Below are 20,109 nucleotides of genomic sequence, written 5' to 3'. Positions count from 1 at the left end.
AACAACAACAATATTTAACCTGCTCTGTGAAACTAATGTTTAGCATTCCACTATATGTTAAAGATATTATTTGATGCCTTGTTATGTTACACTAATGTATTTAGTGGTCGTATTGAAAAATCTATTTGACCGCTACCAGTTCTATGCAATGCATGGGAACTGACATATTCCTGATTTCAGCGAAGTCCTATCACTGCGCTCTCTTACCCCCAGCACCACTGGGCGTCTGTGCGGTAGAGGTACCAGTAGATAGAGTGAGAAGGCACGGCACTTCGTATTTTACTTATCTTTATTGGTTTGAGGTATTTGATAACTTTCCTCACGGACCACGATCACATGGGCTTCACAAGAAGGAGCGCGGAGAAGTTTGAGAACAACTGCATGTTGATGACACTTAAACGCGAACATGGATTCGGCATATAGGCTACACCAGCCCAACGTGTTCGGTAAGAAGATGACTTTGTGGAGCTTGTGTCTCAGTAAATTGTCGCTAATGTCTAGCCTACTGTATGAACTGTCCCGCTATCACCATAAATTTGACATTCCACTTGGTGATGTTGCTTTTAGTTCCTTTCATTCACGTTTTGCTACTCACATTTATGGCAGTGGTTAAGTCAGTTTTGTGACAAATCTTCTTTTGCTTTCCGTGAACTGCTATGCGATAAAAAAAAAAATCTTGAGTTCTTTTTGCCAAAGCAATGCAATTTCTTTAATAGCCTGCTTATCCCTTTGGTCGATATTTTGAGATAGTCTACCCCAATTTGACGCGGTTTGTCTGAGAGCCATACGTGCCTCCAACTATTTGTATCCCAGCAACAGTTTCATTGAACGCATGGTTGAGTAAATCCTGTTAGTATAAGAATTGACCGATAGGCTACTTAGGTCGGATGTCTTGGTGAGTTGGCTATTGTCCAGGGCTAACATAAGTATGCAAGTCAATCTTTATTATTTACTCTACCTTTGATACGATGAAGTTTGTGAGGGTTATAAGTAGAGCTATTTTTTCTACCACAGCGAAAATGCCCTGAGGAAACACTCCGGTCTTGACAAAATGATCTCCTTGCTACAGTATATTCCCGTTTTGAGTGTTTGCTGTGTGTAAAGATAGGAACAGTCAAATTGTTTGTAGGCTATTAAAATAACCTATCCGAGGTGGCCACAGTCCAGAATCACATATGATTTTCTTAGGCATTAAAACCTTAAGGAATTTTTACAAGAACAGTCACCACCTGAACCCTGTTATTACCTTCTGTAAATGAGCCCAAGGGGTAGGCAGCAGTCTACGCACGCGTGTCAAGTGGTCTCCACCCTCTACCTGAGAGAAACACACCTGGATCCACCGAGACGGAAGTGCTATGCAAAGATTTCCAAATCTGAGCGGAATACTGTTGAGGAATTAGGCTACGTTTATCACAGCTGATGGGTTCCAAAGCGAGATGGACCTCGACTGGTTTTCGTCGAATTTGGTGACAATAGAAGCTACTTTCCATCATCTTTTTCAGTGACATATTTGGTAAGGTTTCAGCAAAGTAATTTGGTAGAATTTGTCTGATTTTAGTGTATGTTTTTTAAAAGCTACCTGTGCATTGGCACGCTTAGTTACATCAACACTAAACCGGGTATGTGCTTTGCCTCTTCAAAAAAGGACCAGCACGTCACAGCACAGGGTGTAATGACATGAGTAGGTTACCTAGCCTGTTATTGTTTTTAGTGGAAAGTTCAGTATTTGACTTTTCGGTAGGTCTTCGATTGTATGTCATGTCGTTCAGATTTTTTCCAGGATCTAATTTCAACTTTCAACCACTGACTTTCAGTCTTTCAAAACCAGCCTGAAAGTCAGTGGTGGTCATTTCCTTTCAATAAACTAAAAATAATCTGCTGGTTGTTAATGTGGATAATGACTCACAGGAAGAATTCTTTCTGTCATTCTTAAGTAGGCTTAAATATCAGTATAAATGTTACTCTTGGATTAGAAGGATATTGAAGACCGGTTGAATGACTTAATAGTTTGCATAAACTGTTACCTTAGAAATGTTCAGGAATTGGATTTTTATAGTAATCCCTTAAAAACAAAGAATGTAACTTCATTGAATTTTTTTGGCACACTGTCACAGTCCTTGCTTTATTCCTCTATTTTTAAAGGTCTACCCACCAGTGATGTTTCTAACCAGCTTTGACTCTGGCAAAAGTGTGTCTTCTGCATTCTAAGAGGACCTTAATCGTATTTTCCTGGACTTTGCCAAGTTGAGAATGAGTGGTTTTCGTAGACTCCTGAGGCGACGTGTACACCCATGGAAGCTCGCCATTGTTGCCCTGGTCTTTGTCACATTTCTGCTCCTGATCCAACGGGAGGTGGTCAGCCAGGGTCCTCAGGAGGAGCCGTGGCTGAAGGAGATTGTGGTCAAGCGGGACGCTGTGCTGGGAATGGTCATCGGGGCGGTCAATAACTTCAGGGACTCCATGCCAAAGATGCAGATCAAAGCTCCCGTCCATCAGCCCGAGGTACCCGGTGAGCAGTCATGTTTGCCTGGGCACTACACCGCAGCTGAGCTCAGGCCGGCCCTCGAGCGCCCGCCCCAAGACCCCAGTGCACCCGGGGCATCGGGGAAGCCCTTCCACACGGAGAACCTGGGCCCGGTCGAAATGAAGGAGAAAGAGAAGGGTGAAGCCAAGCACTGCTTCAACCTGTACGCCAGTGATCGCATCTCCCTCAGTCGAGACCTTGGACCAGACACCAGACCTCCAGAGTAAGTTTTTTTTCCCCCACTCATTAATACACAGACACACAGACACCCACACTCTTACCCTTTCAGCTATTTGTAGGTAAGGAAAAGTTGAAAGTCATATTAATATTCAAAGTGTAGTTGAATATTATATTCAGTCACTCACAAAGGTGATTCATCTTTGGTTGTTAGATGAATTGTGGTTGTTGAGAATAACAGATTGTAAACTAAACTTATATCAGGATACAGAATTAGTAAATATGTGGAGTGGTAAAAGGGACATTTAAGTCATATTCCTGTGTTTACATTGATGAGAATGTGTTATACTCTGTTTTCTTCACTTTATATAGCCATACTCTGACCTTTTATTGGCCTAGTGCAAGATCGACCCTATAGAAATGTCAGAATGAGGCTTTAACTAAAGATATAGCACCATCTAGTGGCTTAGAGTATGCTGATGTGTTATAATGGGTAATATCAATCATTCATAATTTCCTATGAGGATCTTTGTGGTCACCTTTTAGAGTGCAGAGCTATGGCACATCAAAAGAGCATAGATCAAAGAACAGTACAAATGCTCCATATGTCTGCCTCTAACAGAAATAAATGTACAGCCCAGACATGCCTCTTATATTTGTCTGCAGTTACATAAGAAATTTCACTGAAACCACAGGCGGGCTCTCCTGAAACATTGTTTCGGCATGCCAGACCAGTTAATGTGGCTGAACTTAGAGAAAGACTGTGTTTAGCTTGGCTAATTAAACAAGTCTGTTCCCGTTCCTGTGATTTTTTAATGGGGAGTAATTTACACCACATTTGGTGGCATTTTATTTGAGAATTGAATTGTAAAAAGGATGTCACAGTAGGTGCACGGCAATGAAAAGCAGAGCTTCAGAGCTTCAGCGCCAGGACATTTCAGTCTGCTGTGAATGAGAAGGCAACCCTGTGCCATGTATACCTCCTCCTCCTCCTGCCCTCCCCAGGTGCATCGAGCAGAAGTTCAAGCGCTGCCCCCCGCTGATGACCACCAGCGTGATCATCGTGTTCCACAACGAGGCCTGGAGCACGCTGCTGCGGACCGTCTACAGCGTGCTCCACTCCTCGCCCGCCATCTTCCTCAAGGAGATCATCCTGGTGGACGACGCCAGCGAGGACGGTGAGCGAGCAGCGAGGGGTGGAGGAGGAGGTGGAGGGAGGGGCAGAGGTGCAGGCGGTCAGGCAGGCAGGCAGGCGGGCGGGCGGTCGGGAAGTGGGCCTGCGGGAGACGGACCACCCTGCCTTTGGGGAGCTCCGCTTACAGCCAGACCCGCAGGGCGGCATGCTCGCTCGCTCGCTCGCTCGTGGCTGTGCCGTGGAGCACACACACATGTGTCTGCGGCCCTGGCTGCGTGTGAAAGAGCGGTCGCAGTGGTTGGGGTTAGAGCAGGAAGCGTCTCTTTTTGGAGAATGGATTTACTGAGGCTTCTTCGCAAGGCTGTGACCATTTACCGTGTGTGTGTGTGTGTGTGTGTGTGTGTGTGACAGAGACACAAAGGAGAAAGATATGAAGAATGAAGAAGTAGATGCTGTGTGTTTGTTAAGGGAAGAGACAATAATGAGTCTGTGTGTGAGGGCATTCTGAGTCGGAGTGTAGCGCTCCCAGGCTGGGAGACTAGATGTGTGTACAGAGCCTGCAGTATGGGCCTGGCCCACACTCATTTGGAGGGAACAACGCTGCTATTAGCGCACAGCAATAAAACTATTGTATGACTCTCCTGCAGGAGGGACCGGTCAGACAGAGTTGGCAGCAGGCCATGTCAGGGAAGGAAGCCAGGCAATCTGTGTGTCTCTCCCTTTCTCTCCTTTCTATCGCTCTCTTTCCTTCTTTCTCTTCTTTCCCTCTCCGTCGTTTACTTTCCTCCACCCCCCCCACCCCCTTTCTCTCTTTCTCCCTGTCAGCTTCCAAAGAATGCAGCCAGACCTACAGTAACACAGAGCTCATTCCACAAAGGACTACCGCAATTCAGTTGGCCAAAGATTTCAGCTGACTAACACATTTGTAATGGGAGGTTTGTGTCTTGCTCAATACTGGCATGTTAGTGATGTAATTTATGAAGGCATGAGTAAACTAGACATCCTAGTGGAGAAAAATGTCAGTGAACAATGACAGTGTTCCCACAGAAGTGATGACTTTGAATGGAGCATTCCACAGAGACTGTGACTGTTGAGAGGCCAGTTTACAGCCCCCACAGTCTGTGCTCATGACCGATGCCGCCGTTGTGTCTGTGCAGAGAGGCTGAGGGAGGACCTGGATGAGTATCTGAAGAGGCTGCACATCGTGCACGTGGTGCGTCAGCACGAGAGGAAGGGCCTGATCACCGCCCGACTGCTGGGTGCGTCGGTGGCCACCGGGGACGTTCTCACCTTCCTAGACGCCCACTGTAAGTGGAACCTCTGTCGTGGTCACACCATCTGTGGCTTGTTATGTTAAAGACACACCTATCCTTGAATGGATGGGTGCCATAGCTCGCCTACTGTATCTGGTACAAACCATCTACTGTAAGCAGCAGGCAAAGCCTCAGAGCTATTGGTCTAATTTGTTATTGAGAGTAGATATCGATCCCAGCCGTTGAGAAAATATTGCTCCCAAAGCTACTGAAAACAAACTACAATTCTTTTTTTTTATATCTTGTTTTGTGTTCTTTGGTCTTTTTGGTTCATTTAATTAGCTGCAGGCATCTAAGTCTAGATCCACAGTGTTCCCCTTTTGTCTGATAGACAGGGCAGTGTGGCTAGATTGGGCTTATGTGTGCTGGGTAATAATGGCTGTGCATCATTGGAACAGGCGAGTGCTTCCATGGCTGGCTGGAGCCCTTGCTGGCCAGGATAGCGGAGAACTACACGGCTGTGGTGAGCCCCGACATCACCACCATCCACCTGGACACGTTCGAGTTCGTGAAGCCCTCGCCGTATGGGCAGAACCACAACCGAGGCAACTTTGACTGGGGGCTGTCCTTTGGCTGGGAGACCTTACCTGATCACGAGAAACAGAGGCGAAAAGATGAGACGTATCCCATCAGGTGAACATTCCTCACAGATCACTAACGTGCTGAGACACTAAAAGTGCAGTTGGGGAAAAAAAGGGTGTAGTTGGAAGGAAGGATTCATTTTCTGCCCGTAGTTGTTTTTCATTTAGAACTTAAGGTAACCTGAAATAATCTAATAATAGGCATCTATTTGAATTTGCAGAACACCAACATTTGCCGGAGGGCTGTTTTCCATCTCAAAGGACTACTTCTACCATATTGGGAGTTATGATGAGGAGATGGAAATCTGGGGAGGTGAAAATATTGAGATGTCCTTCAGGGTATGTTTGTAATATGAATGCCTTTTCATTTGGGGGCAGTGTGACAGCTATTCATATGAGCATTGTGGCGTGATGCAGTGTTGACACTGACATTGTTTTTCCTTATTGCCATGTACATCTTCTTTACTGATATATTTTGACTTATGATGCATCTCATTGCTCCATGGGAAGAGAGTAGAGTAGGACTATTAGTGTTTTCTCAGACAATCAGGGATTAAGACCAACTAATCAGGATGCCAAATCTGATTGCCAATCCATCAATAAGAGATGTAATTATATTTTTCCTGAATATGAGGACACTGCTGTTCATTAAGGGGAAGTGTGCTAAAAGGCCTTTTAAGTAATGTTGTCCACACTCCTGTTAATGTACTGTGCCTCTGTGCTGTTCATGATGATGTGCCCTTTGGAAAGCGAGCCTCGCTTGATCATGTCTGCTGCTGTTGCCATGACTCCCGCGCAGGTGTGGCAGTGTGGTGGCCAGCTGGAGATCATCCCCTGCTCCATCGTGGGCCACGTCTTCCGCACCAAGAGCCCCCACACCTTCCCCAAGGGCACCCAGGTCATCGCCCGCAACCAGGTGCGTCTGGCCGAGGTCTGGATGGACAGCTACAAGGAGATCTTCTACCGGAGGAACCAGCAGGCTGCCCAGATGGCCAAGGAGGTACGTGTTTCATTACATTTTCATTGCCGTTCATTATGTTTTCATAGTTTTCCGGAAGCTTCTCTGAAGCCCCCTGCTGTTTCCACAGAAGATTAAGTGCTCGCTGCAAGTCAAAACATTTACATAACCAAGCCTGGGCTACTTTGTCTTCTAAATGAGACACATGATAAAATGATGTATCAAACGGCCATCCTTTAGCTATTTTATGCAGGGCCAGTGGGACACTTGGATGATTTCGTGTTTCTATACTGAGTTGCCTGCTAGCTCTCGGTTTGTGCAGCCACATGCTGGCTCCTGAAGACTTTGTCCTGTCTAGACAAAGTCTAAGCGAAGCACAAACACCGAGCGATATGCTGCGATTCTTTAATGTATGCCTGATCCCTCAGGCGAGGCAGTCTGTCAATGTTTTCCCTCCGCCTTTCAGGCGGACACCGTCATGACCTATAGGATGACTCGCGTGGGAGCCAACAAACGCTCCGGGCCTTAAACATGTGACAGAAACATTCGGTAAATAAACTGGTGTCGTTGTTCAGGAAGCGCTGGCGCCCGGTTGTGAGCCGGTGAGAGAGGAGAGCACAAGGGCCCCGTTGAGTGGGCTGGGAGATGAGCCTAAGTGACAGCTGACTGGGGAGGCCGGAGGGGAGCGCGCTCCCAGCGCTCCCAGCTCTCTCCGTGTGCTGCTGAGTGGCCAGGAACACTGTGGAATGCACATGCAACTGGAGCAGGGCCAGGGAATGTTTGTGTGCACAAATGTCACTCAAACTCCCACTGCCCCCCCACCACCCTACTACCACCAACACCCCGCTGCTGTTCTCAGGCCAGTTGTGTGTCACACAGCTCCCCCACAGTTTATTAGTGTGAGCTTAGGATCAAACCACAGCCTTATTGTATGTTGCTTTTTATTTGACAGTTGCATTGGACTCTTAATTTGTTTTGGAAGCTAGATTTGCATCTTTGGAAACATGCTTACGTAAATATCACACCAGCTGTATGTACTGTAACCTCAAAGCTGTTTATTTAATTTGCATCTCTTGATTAAGATCAGCGATGCAAAGCCTCGGCTCTACGTTTCTGCGTTTCCACAAAGGCTGCCGCAGTTGCTCCGGCACATGTGATTCACGCGGTATAAATATGCTTGTCTTTTCTGCCTGGAGGACATTATTGAATGAAATGCAGCCGAGAAAAGGGGTTGCTTTGCTTGGCCTCGTCCACCACCGACCACATTAAACTAGACTGCCTGTGAGGGAGAGGGAGAGGGAGAGAGGGTGGGGTGGGGTGGGGGTGGGATGTGGTGGAACTGAGTGGTGATGGAAGCTTTCCCTGCCCCTCCACAGAGGGAGAGAGGGAGAGAGGGAGAGAGGGAGAGAGGGAGAGAGGGAGAGAGGGAGAGAGGGAGAGGGTGAAGGACTGAGGGAGTCGGAGGTAAGGGGGGGGGGGGGGGAGGATGGGGGGCAGTGTGACCTGTAATGGAGGTCCTCGCTCAGACTGTGATTGTTTCCACAGAAGTCGTTTGGCGATGTCTCGCGCCGCGTGGACCTCCGGGAGAGACTGCAGTGCAAGAGCTTCTCCTGGTATTTGAAGCACGTCTACCCCGAGGTCTTCATGCCAGATCTCAATCCCTTGCAGTTTGGCGCAGTGAGTCCACCATCTCGTCTCTCTCTTTGTATCTCTTTGTTCTCTTTCTCTCTCTCTCTCTCTCTCTCTCTCGTTCCGTTTCTCTTTCTTTTTGTTCTCTTTATCCGTGTCTTAACCCAGCCACAGCCAGCTCCATCTGCCCGTTGTGGTTTAGCTCAGAGCATCTCCAGAGATCCTGTGAGTCTGGCGCGCTGCGCTGAGTGTGGAGAGCGGAGCGAGAGAGCACTCCCTGCCACCCAGGCCACGAGGCGAGCCACTGTTTGAACAGCTTGCGCATTACTGGAGCCCATTTCCACTGACTTTCACCCCACTTTCCTCTCCCCCTCCTCCTCCTCCTCCTCCTCCTCCTCCTCTTTGCTCCTCTCCTCCCCCTCCCTCCATTCCCTCTCTGCCATTTCCTCTAGGTGAAGAATGTGGGCAAAGACGCCTGTCTGGATGCCGGAGAGAACAACGAGGGAGGCAAACAGCTGATCATGTACCCTTGCCACGGCATGGGGGGCAACCAGGTCTGCCAGGCCAATAACCTACACACACACACACACACACACACATTGAGCTACATGCATTTAATTTAAGGAGTGGAGGGTGACTGTGTTCGGAGAGAGTGTTTTAATGAAACACCTTTTTGTTTGCCTCTTTCAGTACTTTGAGTACTCGACGCGTCACGAGGTCCGGCACAACGTTCAGAAGGAGCTGTGTTTACATGGGACGGAGCGCACAGTCAAGCTGGAGGAGTGCCAGTTCAAAGGTCACAGCACATTTGTGGGAGGAGAGCAGAAGTGGGAATTCAAGGAGGTAAACGACTGGAGACACTCTCACATACATACACTTACATACACGCACACGCACACACACACACACACACACACACACACACACACACACACACACACACACACACACACACAAATGATTTCCCCCCCGGTTCACCTTTCTGTCAGCGCCTGTATTAGTTGTAATGTTACACCGCCATTTCTCAGAATCACTAGGCAGCTCTTTGTGGACAGTTGTGTGGTATTGCCTCAGTCTGTCTCCAGATTGAGTCACACCAGCCTTGCCTGCAACAAATGTTAACAAACACAGTTGCCTACATTCAGTGCCCTCCCAGATGACTTGTGCTTTTTAAAACAGTCTTACATTACCTGATCTTCCTGATGTTTTATTTTATTCATGTTGTCAGCTGCTGAACTCTGGCTCACAGTGTCTTACAAAATGTATTATTTAATGTGAGCAGTGCCCTTTCGTACATGTACACTTTGGATCATAAACTGGTAATGGGGGAATGCATTCATGAGTGTTATGACTAATATATAATTTCCTCCTTTTTTCATGCTCCGTTCAGAATCAGATGTTTTTCAACCCTGGGTGGAACCTGTGTTTAAGCGCTCGGTACGAACATCCATCTCTAGTGCCCTGCAATTCTGCGGACCGATACCAGCAGTGGCTCTTCACCTGAACCCTGTGGAGGTCTCTGGCCCAGGCCTGCCAGCACAAGTCACTGAGGATGAACATTTGAACTGCAGATTCAGATTTTTAATTTATTTTTTATATATATTACATAATTGCTGCTGGGAGTGTGGAAGCTACAAAAACACCCATATGAACACAGAAAGTGCCTTCAGGGAGGACGCACACAGTGTACGCTGGAACAGAACTGAGCTGGACTGAAGCCGATTTATTTTTCTTCTTTTGTGTGCTCTTTTTTTTTTTTTTACCATTTTGTACATTTGAACATTTGTAAGCAAATTGTTTATGATGAAGTTCACAGAGTCTTAGGAGTTTAGATGAAACTGATGAAAATCCTTATCATTTCAGTGAGGTTCTCCACTTTCTTTATGTTTGAAGATGTGTCCTACATGTTTCAGTCAGTCAACTTAGGTGACATGCCCCTTGTTTTGTTTTTAAGACTGCAAACTTTGAAAGGTAGGGAATCTTCAATTGAAACTGTTACACTATTTTGTGCAAAGCACCAAAGATTGCTTTTAAGTGTTGATAAAAGAACATTTCATTTTGACATTGTTTAGATATTTCAGTGGCAGATGGGACCCATTGTCAAAACATTTCCTTGGTGGTTCTGTAAGATAAATGGAGTTTAACATGATTTGGACCCTCATGCAGTGTCCAGTTTACAGTGTAGATTTTGCTGATTCACTCATTGTTCCCTTTGTTTTTTATTTTGGAGGGTGGGTGATGATATGTGAAAAGGTTTTTGTTTGTCTGTCAGATTGAGATTTTAGTAAATTTTTTAAGGAAAAAATGTTTCATCTCTCTGGACTTATTCTGAAGTCTATTTTGCACTCCTTTGTATGTCAGATTTACAGTAATATTCAACCTTTTCAGTTTTAGCTAGAACATTCTAGCATTATGAGATAAAGGACCCTTGTTATCTGTCAGGTTTTGTTTTGCACATCTAATATTATGGTTTATTTTCCTGAGTCACGCAAACAGGGTTCTACTCAAGCATTCCAGTGGCGTTGATGCCTTTACACAAATGTCTGCCTTCACTGATGGCCCGTTGAAAGGACATGCCGTGCCCATCTGACGTGCATGCGAAATCGGTTTTACCCGGTGGATTGCGCTCTGAGAGAGTGAGAGTGAAGTCCTGTGATTACACCAAACAAGTCACGACTGACCCCCCAGTAACCTTAGGCCTGTGCTGAATGACAGTTGTGCTGCAATCAGAACACGAGCTGAATGCGACATGTAGCCTTCCCACTGCTCCACATCTGCTCGTGAAGACACACTGGCTGTTACGCCTTGTCAAGCAGACATAAACAGGCCTATTTTGTGCTGAATAAATTGGCACCATCTGATTGTGAATACTGGAAATCCTTTTACTTTAGTCCACATCTTCCAAGTGTTCTATCTGAGAAGATAAATGGATCGAACTGATGCCTTTGGTCGGACCCCTTGCTGTTTATTTACCTAGTTACAGGTGTTTCATGACATTTTATTGTTTCCATTTTCTGCTATTCTGGCAGACAATGTACAGTATGTGGCCTAATTATGTGCTTAAAAACCAGCCGACAGTGCTGCTCTTTTTGACTTGCAGTTTTCATATTTAAACAGCAGAGGGCGCTCTGGTAAATATCTTTATTGCCCGTTGCTGCGATTGATGCCAAATTAATTGATTTTAGGTTATGGCTCCTGGCAAATCAGTTGCACAACACAATACATAACATAATAGGGCTACTGTTAGTTGATCTATCGTATTCCCATGAATAAGTATAGGTATTCAACTAATCCATGCAGTTCATTTTTTACAACTATAGACTGATCGTTGATTAAAGTAGATGATTTATGCCTATGCCTATAGGCTTATAAAATGGGCACTTCAACCATACAGAAACACACAATATGATGAACTGTATTAATATCACTACACTGTGATAAGCCATCTCATTATTTTTTTTTGTCTTCATAACACAATGACTACAGCACATTTAAGAAAAATGTGTTTTATTCAATTACATACAGTTTCAGTAAACCACAATAAATACATATTTAATTGGATCATTCATAATAAATACCAAAAAAACAACTAACACAGCAGAGTTACTAACTTGGATACAATGTCAATGAGTGTAGCCTGTGCTAGAAGGCTTTGGCACTAAGCAACCCCCAGGCACTGTGCGCCTGATAGCTATACAATATCATACACTCAAACGCTGCAGCAGAGGCAATGGGAAGCTTGAAGAACACACAGGAGTTTGTCAAGCGGCAAACAACAGCAAACTGAGTTGACAGAGCAACAGAAGAAGAAAAGCAAGGCATTCTGTTTCTTTATGTGCTACTGTACCGCAGTCAAGGAGATTTGGTCTTTTGGGCCCCCGCCATCCACTTCAAGGCAGCGCCGCCTGGACGGCGCTAGGGTTAGGGTTAGGGTCAGGGTTAGGCCAGGCAGCGCTTGAAGTCGCCGGAGGCAGTGCTGCCTTGAAGTCGACAGTGGGGGCCCAAAACACCATCAAGCACAGTCAAGGCAATTGTCTATTGGGAAACACCCAATAATTCCCTTTTCCGATGCAGAACATCACCTCGCTATGATGTTGTGAGTCACGTAAACGTATTATCATATTAAAGATAAAAATGTCATTATTTCCAAACAAGAATAGCTACAGTAGGTGTTTGTCAGTCACGATACTGTTAATTGATAGTGGCCCTGTTTATTTTGTGGTGATGCGCAGGGCCGACGAGAGCGTTTGATTGTCCAGTCTTGAGAGCCTATCAAGAGGCTATTGTGTAAATGAGCCACTGCTGTTGAGGAGGGGAGATGAAATGGGACGAGATGAGAACTCAACGAGATGCATAGTGGAGCATTTCACTTCATAAAACTGCACAGATGCTTTGTGGGGGCTGCATCGGTGACCTCAAACGCCTCTGCTTGGAGCCCATATGCTTCCCCTCCACAAACACATATGCTATTGCACTTCACGTTCCGATTAGTGTTAATAAAAAACCCTTTATGTGTCGACACAGGACCTGTTGTTAAACTGTGAATAAACTCAGATATGATATTTATTGTCAATCATTTTCAATATCGTTTCACTCAATGGTAATTTTCATAATTTGTAGCCTATTCTACTCTTTGTTCTATTCTAAATCCACCTGCAGCCTCCTCATTCTTTTTAACCTCCCGCAGTTCACGTAAGATTTGCTTCACAGTTTCTCTGCTTTACAATACTGTTCCATTGTTGAACTGACACCAGGTTAAATTCAATGCATTTCAAAGTGCATTGGAGAGGAAATCCCTGTATACACCATCAAGTAATCCACTACACAGTTCCCGAGCTAAGCACTTCTCTTGAGCGTATGGACTCAAGCACCACAACACAAATAGATGGCACAAATATGATTTTCGAGATCAGTAATGGCATCTGTCCCCCCATCCCCATCAAAAGTGCAATATGTCGTATGAATTTACTCTTTTGTTTTGTTTTTTTAGTGTTTGGTATGATCAGTAACACAAGGCGGAGAGGTTAAATTTTCAGAGCGTAGTGTCATGCTTTTAAAAACGCACTTAAAGTATGATTTACATATGTAACGGCATGATTCTTTAAACGGTACATTAATGCGTTTTTCTTTTTAATATAAAAACATCATTTGCCAACAAAAATGCTTAAAAAAATGACATGCTTTATCAAAACAATCATAAGTAAACACATACATCAGACCATATTAAACTGCGACAATCTTTTTTTTTTTTTGCACTATTCACACATAGACATAGAAAAGTTCTACTCACAATATCAGATGAAAACTAGAACTTTCACTTCTGAAATTACAAGATACATTGCACAGGCCTAAAGCTTACAGTTTTTCTCAACTGCGTTAATTTTTCAGCTTTTATTTCTTTTCCCTGGGTCATAAGAAAGTCATATATTTCATATTATAGACCCACTGCCCATCATGTAATATCACATACGTGATAAAACCCAAAATATCAATGTGCAAGTTATTAGCTTGTTACTTGTTGAACAAGTGAAACGAATGTTCATAAATTCTGACATCCCAATGAAACGATAAATTGATGAAAGTAGTTCTTAAACAGACCGTGTCTCCTAGACGGGGGTCACTTCCTGGAGACTCTCTAGCAACGGAGGGGCCTTGGCGGCGTCCGGCAGCACCGGCACCTCAGGCAGACTGTGCGCGGCCTCCGAGCCGAGCGGCTCCAGCCCGAAGCAGTTGCCGTTTGTGGCGTAGTGGTCGTGTCCGTTATTGTTCAGGTAGTTCTGAAAGTCAATCTGCGTGAGCTGTCCTGCCTGGTTGCCGAAGGCCGCCTTGGCCGGAGGGGCTTTATCCGGCTCCGAGGAGCCGCAGGTGACCGCGGTGGCGGAGGAGCCCCCGTTGGAGAGCGTGGTGAAGCGGTGGCCGTTGGTGAACGGCTCGTCCGTCTGCGGCGCGTAGTCGGAGTACTGCTGCTCGGGAGGCGCGGCGAACGGCATCGGCAACAGCGGCCCGTTGCCCTTGGCAATCCTGTCTTGGAATGTGGACGACTCTTGGGAGGCCTCCTGATTGGCCGGAGCTATGGTGGCAGCAGCAGCAGCAGCAGCGTTCTCCATCTGATAGTACTTGGGTGCGGGGCTCAGAAAATACTCATTGCCGTTGGTGTTGCCGTTGGTGTTGCCGTTGGTGTTGGTGTTGGTGTTTCTGTCCTGCGCCTCTGTGCCATTTGTGTAGCACTGAGCTTCTGAGAGAGTCTCAGGTGCGGTTGCGATGGAGTTAGCATTGCTGTTGGTGCCACTCAGCCCATTACTGTTGCTGTTAGCGTTAACATTGTGGTTAGTGGTGGTAGTGTTATTGTTGGTGGTGTTGGTGGTGTTGGTTGTGTTGGTACTATTCAGCCCTTTCTGGATGTCCTCCTGCTTCTCTTCCTCCACCTCTTCTTCCTCCTCTTCCTCCTCCTCCTCCTCTTCATCATCATCGTCCTCCTCATCTTCAGAGTCACTGACGGCTAGGCTCTGTGTGCTGGAGTCGGACAGGCCGCTGCATATGCTGCTGTTCTCCTCCGACTCCTCGTCATCTTCATCCTCGTCGTTCTCCTCCTCATCATCATCTTCGTCGTCCTCGTCATCCTCCTCCTCTTCCTCATCGTCCTCGTCCTCCATCCCTTCGTCCATCTCCTCGGCCGCCTGTAAGTGCATGATGGCCGTCTGCTGGACAGAATCGGACAGAGAGAACTCCAGGCCGTGCTGCGACTGCGTTGCCACCAACGGGCCGCAGTGTCCGTTGCTCTCTCCGTGGTAACCGTTACCAGAGGCGACCTGCCCTTGGACTGTCTGCTGCTGTGGCTGTTGTTGTTGTTGTTGTTGTTGATGGTGTTGTTGTTGCTGCTGCTGCTGCTCGCGGCTCTTCTCCAGCTCCAGCTTCATGATGGTGTGCAGGAAGTGGGTGCGCACGCGGATGGGGTTGAACTCGATGCGGCCCGTGGAGTTGCTGCAGCCCTCCTTGGTGCAGCCGCAGGGGAAGGACATGCGGTCCACCTGCGCACAGCAAAAGAGCAAGCTTTCAGTGGCCGACCACATCCACTGGACAGGAGTGACAGGCTAAGATTCACTAGGCTGAACAAAGGCTAACACACACCAGGCCTGGGAGAGAATAAGACCTGTGCATAACGTGAAAGCTGACCAAATGATCCATTTAATGCCAAAATATCATAACACAGTTTCAACACAAAACAGCTGTTGTTGTTTGTTAAGTACACATTTTCTAGTGGAAACCAATAATAAGAAGTTCTGCATGTGCACATTATAGAGGCGAGCGGATATGAATACTGTAGGTGTGTGACCACCTGTTCATATCCATCCACAAATAGGTGTTTACATGCATGACTGAAAATTTGTATGAATTAAATAATCATGTGTGTAGGTGTTTTTGTGTTTGCCTGTGTAAAAGAGACACCAGAGAGAGGGGGGGGTAGATAGATCAATAGAGAGAAAGCAGGAGAGAGCGAGAGAAAGGGGGGGAGAGAGAGAGAGAGAGAGAGAGAGAGAGAGAGAGAGAGAGAGAAAAAGGGAGAGAGAGAGAGAGAGAGAGAGAGAGAGAGAGAGAGAGAGAGAGGGAGAGAGAGAGAGCACCCCCACCTGGCACTTGATCCCTGCCATGCTGCAGGCGCAGGTCTCGGGGTCGCAGAAGACCCTGCAGTCGCAGCCGCAGTCCTCGCGGGAGACGCGGATGGTGCGCAGCTCGTGCTTCTCCTCCACGTCGATCTTCTTGACGCCCGAGGCGCGCAGCAGCGCACGCCGCTTCTTGGTGGTCAGCGGCTGCAGGAAGAAGTACTCGTCCACCTCCGTGTTGTCCAGGTCCAGGTCGTCGTCCGAGATGTCGTCCAGCGTCAGCGCGCTGGCCTCTTCCGACTCCACCGAGCCGTTCTTTGTCAGCTGCCGGAGAAAAAGAGACACGGGTAAGTTAAGAGGATCACATCCAGTCAGCCGAGTGCACTTAAGCCTCTGGGAAGTGTGTGTGTGTGTGTGTGAGTGTGTGTCTGTGTGTGTGTGTGACAAGAAGTTCTTGAGAGAGGATGTCCAATGATATTAAATATGTCACTTTGGCTGCAGATCTACTGCAACAGCCCCCACGCCTACAGTACCACAGCAAGGACCTTGAGAGTAAATCCTCCCTTTGCACCGTGTACTACCAGTGTGCTGCACAGCCACTTCAGCTCATTAAGCCTCATGTGAAACTGGGCCCTACTCTCCATAATTAACCCTGCAGAGTCATCTCAGCAGCCCCAAGTTAAACATGAACGCATATGGAATTTCCATGCGCCCACCTCAGCTGATGAGTCATTCCTCTGATTTCTAATAGAAGCGTGCTGATAACTCAATATTAATGGTAGTATACTTATCCTCACTTGAAACAACTGCTGTGGAAATGGCTTTGTTACCTCAGGTTGAGGGATAGGGATGGAGACGGAGTCTTGCTGTTGGTTACATAAGGCCACGCTCTACAATTGCACCCCAAATATGATAGCCTTCAGAAAGTCCATAAATACTGCATGAGTGGCTTTCATCTTGCTCCTGCTATCGAATGCTAATACGTATAGCCTAAATAAGTCATTCTGTGGCGCTGCTTCTTCTTTGTGTGTGTTGTGTGAATTTCATCGGTGTGAAAGTCTGGCAAGGCAGGAGCTTTGCATAAAACAAAGCGCGTCTGCTAAATAAATCAACATAAACACGCGTGTAAGGCAACACCTTTGATGAGGTATGACGTGTGTGTGTGTTTGTCTAGGTCCTGAGTCACGCCGGTGTCCCCCCCGTCTCTCTCTTACCCGGAGCTTGATGGCGTTGAGCTTCTCCTCCTTGAGGTGGTCGCGCAGCATGCCGCGGTGGATGCGCTCCTGCTCCAGGGCGTACTCGCCCAGCGTGTACTGGCGCACGCAGCTGTGCCTGCTGGCCATGCCCAGGGTGCTGCCCCCCTGGCTGGGCACGCTGGTGAAGCCCTGCCTCCGGCTGAAGTAGTACACCGTCACCGTCTCAAAGTGCACCCGCCGCGTCCGCATGCGCTTCTCCCGCTTCAGGATGGACGCGGCTGCAGGAGAGAGAGAGAGGGAGAGGGAGAGGGAGAGAGGGAGAGGGGAGGGAGAGAGAGAGAGAGAGAGAGAGAGAGGGAGGGAGAGAGGGAGGGAGAGAGAGAGGGAGAGAGGGAGAGAGAGAGGAGGGGAGAGAGAGAGAGAGGGAGAGAGAGAGGAGGGGAGAGAGAGGGGTGAGGTGAGGAGAGGAGAGGAGAGGCAGGTTCATTATTTATTCAGGTAATCATTTTTTCCCTCTCTCTGTCTGCTGGCCCCTAATGAGCGCGGCGGCCGGAGATGCTAGACGAGGCTGCTGATTGCCTCTGCTGGTTTACATCAGCGTTTGATGGAGTGCGGCGTGGAGGTGAGCCGAGGCGGGCCGGCCCCACGGCGGCAGACAGGAGGCCCGGCGTGACCCCCCTCAGATCCGCTCCGTCTCTGTCACCGCGCCCGTGTCGTGTCCCTGCGTCTCTGCGGCGGAGCCGGGGGGAGAGATCCATCTGCGGCGACAAACGCTCGGTGCCTTTCATCCGCCAGCTTTCAAACACACACCAGGGGCTGGAGGTGGGGAGCGTGAGGATGGAGAGGAGGGAGGGGGGAGGAGGGGGGGGGCAGTCATTTGTGCCTCTGGAGGTGAAATTAAAGTGGCGTGTAGAACGCACGGCACGAGTGAACGCATCCCCGCCCCACCCCTCCACCCCCCAGCGCTGCATCTGCAGGCTCTCCCGCCGCTCCCCGCTGAACGCCTCCGCCCGTGTCAGACACGCGGGAGCCATCTGTCTCCAGCAGCACCCCCACCCACTCCCAGCCCACCCCCCCCGTCCCCATGCCATAAGGACAATGCATTTCATTACAGCCATGAGAGGGCCCCTCTTACGCAGCCCAGGGCCTAGGGGGGAATGAGTGACAGCCGCATCCATCAGGAGCGCCCGGTGCCGCCGAGGACCGAGCGTCCGCGCCTCTACGTCAGAGGAGCCGCAATCGGCACGTCCCTCACGCGGCCGCGCTACGCATCCACACGCAACAACGAGCCGCCGCGAAATCCACCAATGACCGGCTTGACTCGTTTAATAAAGTGGGATGTATCTCACTGGGAGAGATTCCGCCCAGCTGCTGTGCGGCTCCTTTCTTTTTTTGTGAAGCCTGGCATACGGAGATTATAAACTCCAAATCATTTCTCAAATAAGGACCCTAATGTGGCGAACACGGAAAGTCTGAAAAGGCAAGGAGGTGCGGGGCAGTTAAATTGACGAGGTTGTCATAACTGCAGCAGGTTTAAGAGTCTGAGCAGGGAGGCTGGATAGGGGCTTGTGCACACAGACAGCGAATGGGACCACCAGCCTCATAGAGCCCACCCTCATAAAAACAGTGCACTCTGTCAATGGGACATAACCATGGCGTCTGCTTGACAATGTCCCCACACTGCTGCCAAAAGACTGCTTTTTGTCTAGTGTCCCTAACAAAGCAAAGACTGATATATTTTTGGGAGTTGTTATGAATTGACAAGTGCTATTTTCAGGAGTGGTTGCAAATTGCCATGACTAGACTGTATTAGAGGGCCTGGCAAGAGGTAATGTTGCGTTGGAGTGTTATGTTGTAGCTGAGTAACAGGTCAGCTTTTCTTAAACAGCGCACATGCTGTGTACGTTTCCTATTGACTGATTGTCAGCATGTTCATGAATAATCAATTTTCCATTCAACAATACATATTATAGCTATACTCAGTAAATCCAGGCCAGGATTACAGATGTTTGGAGTAAATATTGTAGCCTAAGCACGCCTGGGGTGTGATCAATCATCATTCTTTAGGTTAAAGAGTAAGTAGAATGCTGTATTTCACAGATGCATGTATGTAGAGAAAGCATATTTTGCAGGTACTACAGTATATGATCTAATGTAGTGTGGAAGGTGTTGCAAAATAAAAATGTAAAGTAGTATTTTTTTTTATTTGGTTGCAGTGGAATATCATGTGGGACAGATAAATGTTTTTGCAAAAGGACCCAAACAAACCCAGAAACCCTTAATATTCTTATCAGTTTGATGCACAAGAAAATCAGGCAGCCTTGATAATACTGGGAGCTGATGTCTCAGTTGCTTTTTTGGCATGTTTTTGTTCTGACACCACCAATGTCAGCAAAAAGCTGGTAATATCCACAATCCACTTAGTGCTAATTAAAATCAAACCTCAGAAGAAAAAAAATCAAGAGGGGCTTGGGATTAAATAAATGCCGACTGCACGGCTCGACAGCGAGAAGAGAGGGAAAGAAGGTGTGATACAATACCTCCTGAAAATGACAGCAAAGTCCTTGTGCTGTTCTCCTTGGCAGTGACAGGCACGGCGCGCTCTAATCCCCAAAAGCCCTAGGCTTCAGTGGGTACAGCGGCTCCAGAGACTCCCAATCCCTCCCCGCTGAGCTCCCTCCCATTACCCGTAACCCAATATAAACCGCCGCTAGCCCGCTAGCATTATCATGACAAACTGAACCCTGTCAGCCCACGGAGCCCTCGCCAGAGAGAGCCATCCGCAAGATTAGCATTTTTCGGAGAGAGAAATAAAAAGAGAGAGAGAGAGAGAGAGAGAGAGAGGGAGATAAAGAGAGAGAGCTACTTTGCTTACCACCTAGAAAGTCAGAGAAGACAACACCACCAGGCCCAGCTGTGTGCGTGTCAGGGAGCTAAGTAACGCGCGTGTATCCTGCTGGGGTTGCTAGAATAGGTGCAGGTGGTTGGTTTCTGG

At 47.6% G+C, this 20,109-nt stretch overlaps 2 protein-coding genes across 3 annotated transcripts in view; one reads left to right on the top strand and one right to left on the bottom strand.

The window, feature by feature from the left end:
- The first annotated feature begins 217 nt into the window (after nucleotides 1-217).
- Nucleotides 218-11,153, top strand: galnt3 (UDP-N-acetyl-alpha-D-galactosamine:polypeptide N-acetylgalactosaminyltransferase 3 (GalNAc-T3)). Of its 2 annotated transcripts, none has more exons than XM_062533983.1 (11): nucleotides 218-446; nucleotides 2,143-2,747; nucleotides 3,707-3,879; nucleotides 4,994-5,143; nucleotides 5,548-5,782; nucleotides 5,952-6,069; nucleotides 6,530-6,730; nucleotides 8,234-8,365; nucleotides 8,770-8,871; nucleotides 9,008-9,160; nucleotides 9,708-11,153. In XM_062533983.1, exons 2-11 carry the CDS (start codon nucleotides 2,251-2,253, stop codon nucleotides 9,819-9,821), a joined length of 1,875 nt encoding a protein of 624 aa, XP_062389967.1. In that variant the 5' UTR covers nucleotides 218-446; nucleotides 2,143-2,250; the 3' UTR covers nucleotides 9,822-11,153. The 2 variants fall into 2 exon arrangements, with proteins under 2 accessions (XP_062389967.1, XP_062389968.1); XM_062533984.1 differs by lacking the exon at nucleotides 218-446 and adding an exon at nucleotides 1,365-1,513.
- Nucleotides 11,154-13,214: 2,061 nt separating this feature from the next.
- The window catches only part of csrnp3 (cysteine-serine-rich nuclear protein 3), a 32,748-nt gene continuing 25,853 nt past the window's right edge, over nucleotides 13,215-20,109 (bottom strand). Inside the window, exons 4-6 of the mRNA XM_062533985.1 lie at nucleotides 17,133-17,392; nucleotides 15,946-16,242; nucleotides 13,215-15,345 (exon numbers count right to left, since the gene is read on the bottom strand). Of these exons, the coding sequence (XP_062389969.1) occupies nucleotides 13,924-15,345; nucleotides 15,946-16,242; nucleotides 17,133-17,392 (1,979 nt within the window). The 3' untranslated portion in view covers nucleotides 13,215-13,923. The remainder of the gene's footprint in view (nucleotides 15,346-15,945; nucleotides 16,243-17,132; nucleotides 17,393-20,109) is intronic.

The sequence above is a fragment of the Sardina pilchardus genome, chromosome 4 (assembly GCF_963854185.1).
Source record: "Sardina pilchardus chromosome 4, fSarPil1.1, whole genome shotgun sequence".
Taxonomy (NCBI): Eukaryota; Metazoa; Chordata; class Actinopteri; order Clupeiformes; family Clupeidae; genus Sardina; species Sardina pilchardus.
The sequence above is the reverse complement of the archived record's forward strand: the minus strand, read 5'-3'. Positions and strand labels throughout refer to the sequence as shown.

What these genes read in the sequence shown, in the direction of transcription:
- galnt3 (XM_062533983.1), top strand. Translation starts at nt 2,251, where the DNA reads ATGAGTGGTTTTCGTAGACTCCTGAGGCGACGTGTACACCCATGGAAG. An exon ending in CCAGACACCAGACCTCCAGA is followed by an intron (nt 2,748 to 3,706) that starts GTAAGTTTTTTT and finishes TGCCCTCCCCAG; the next exon opens with GTGCATCGAGCAGAAGTTCA. An exon ending in GATGAGACGTATCCCATCAG is followed by an intron (nt 5,783 to 5,951) that starts GTGAACATTCCT and finishes TTGAATTTGCAG; the next exon opens with AACACCAACATTTGCCGGAG.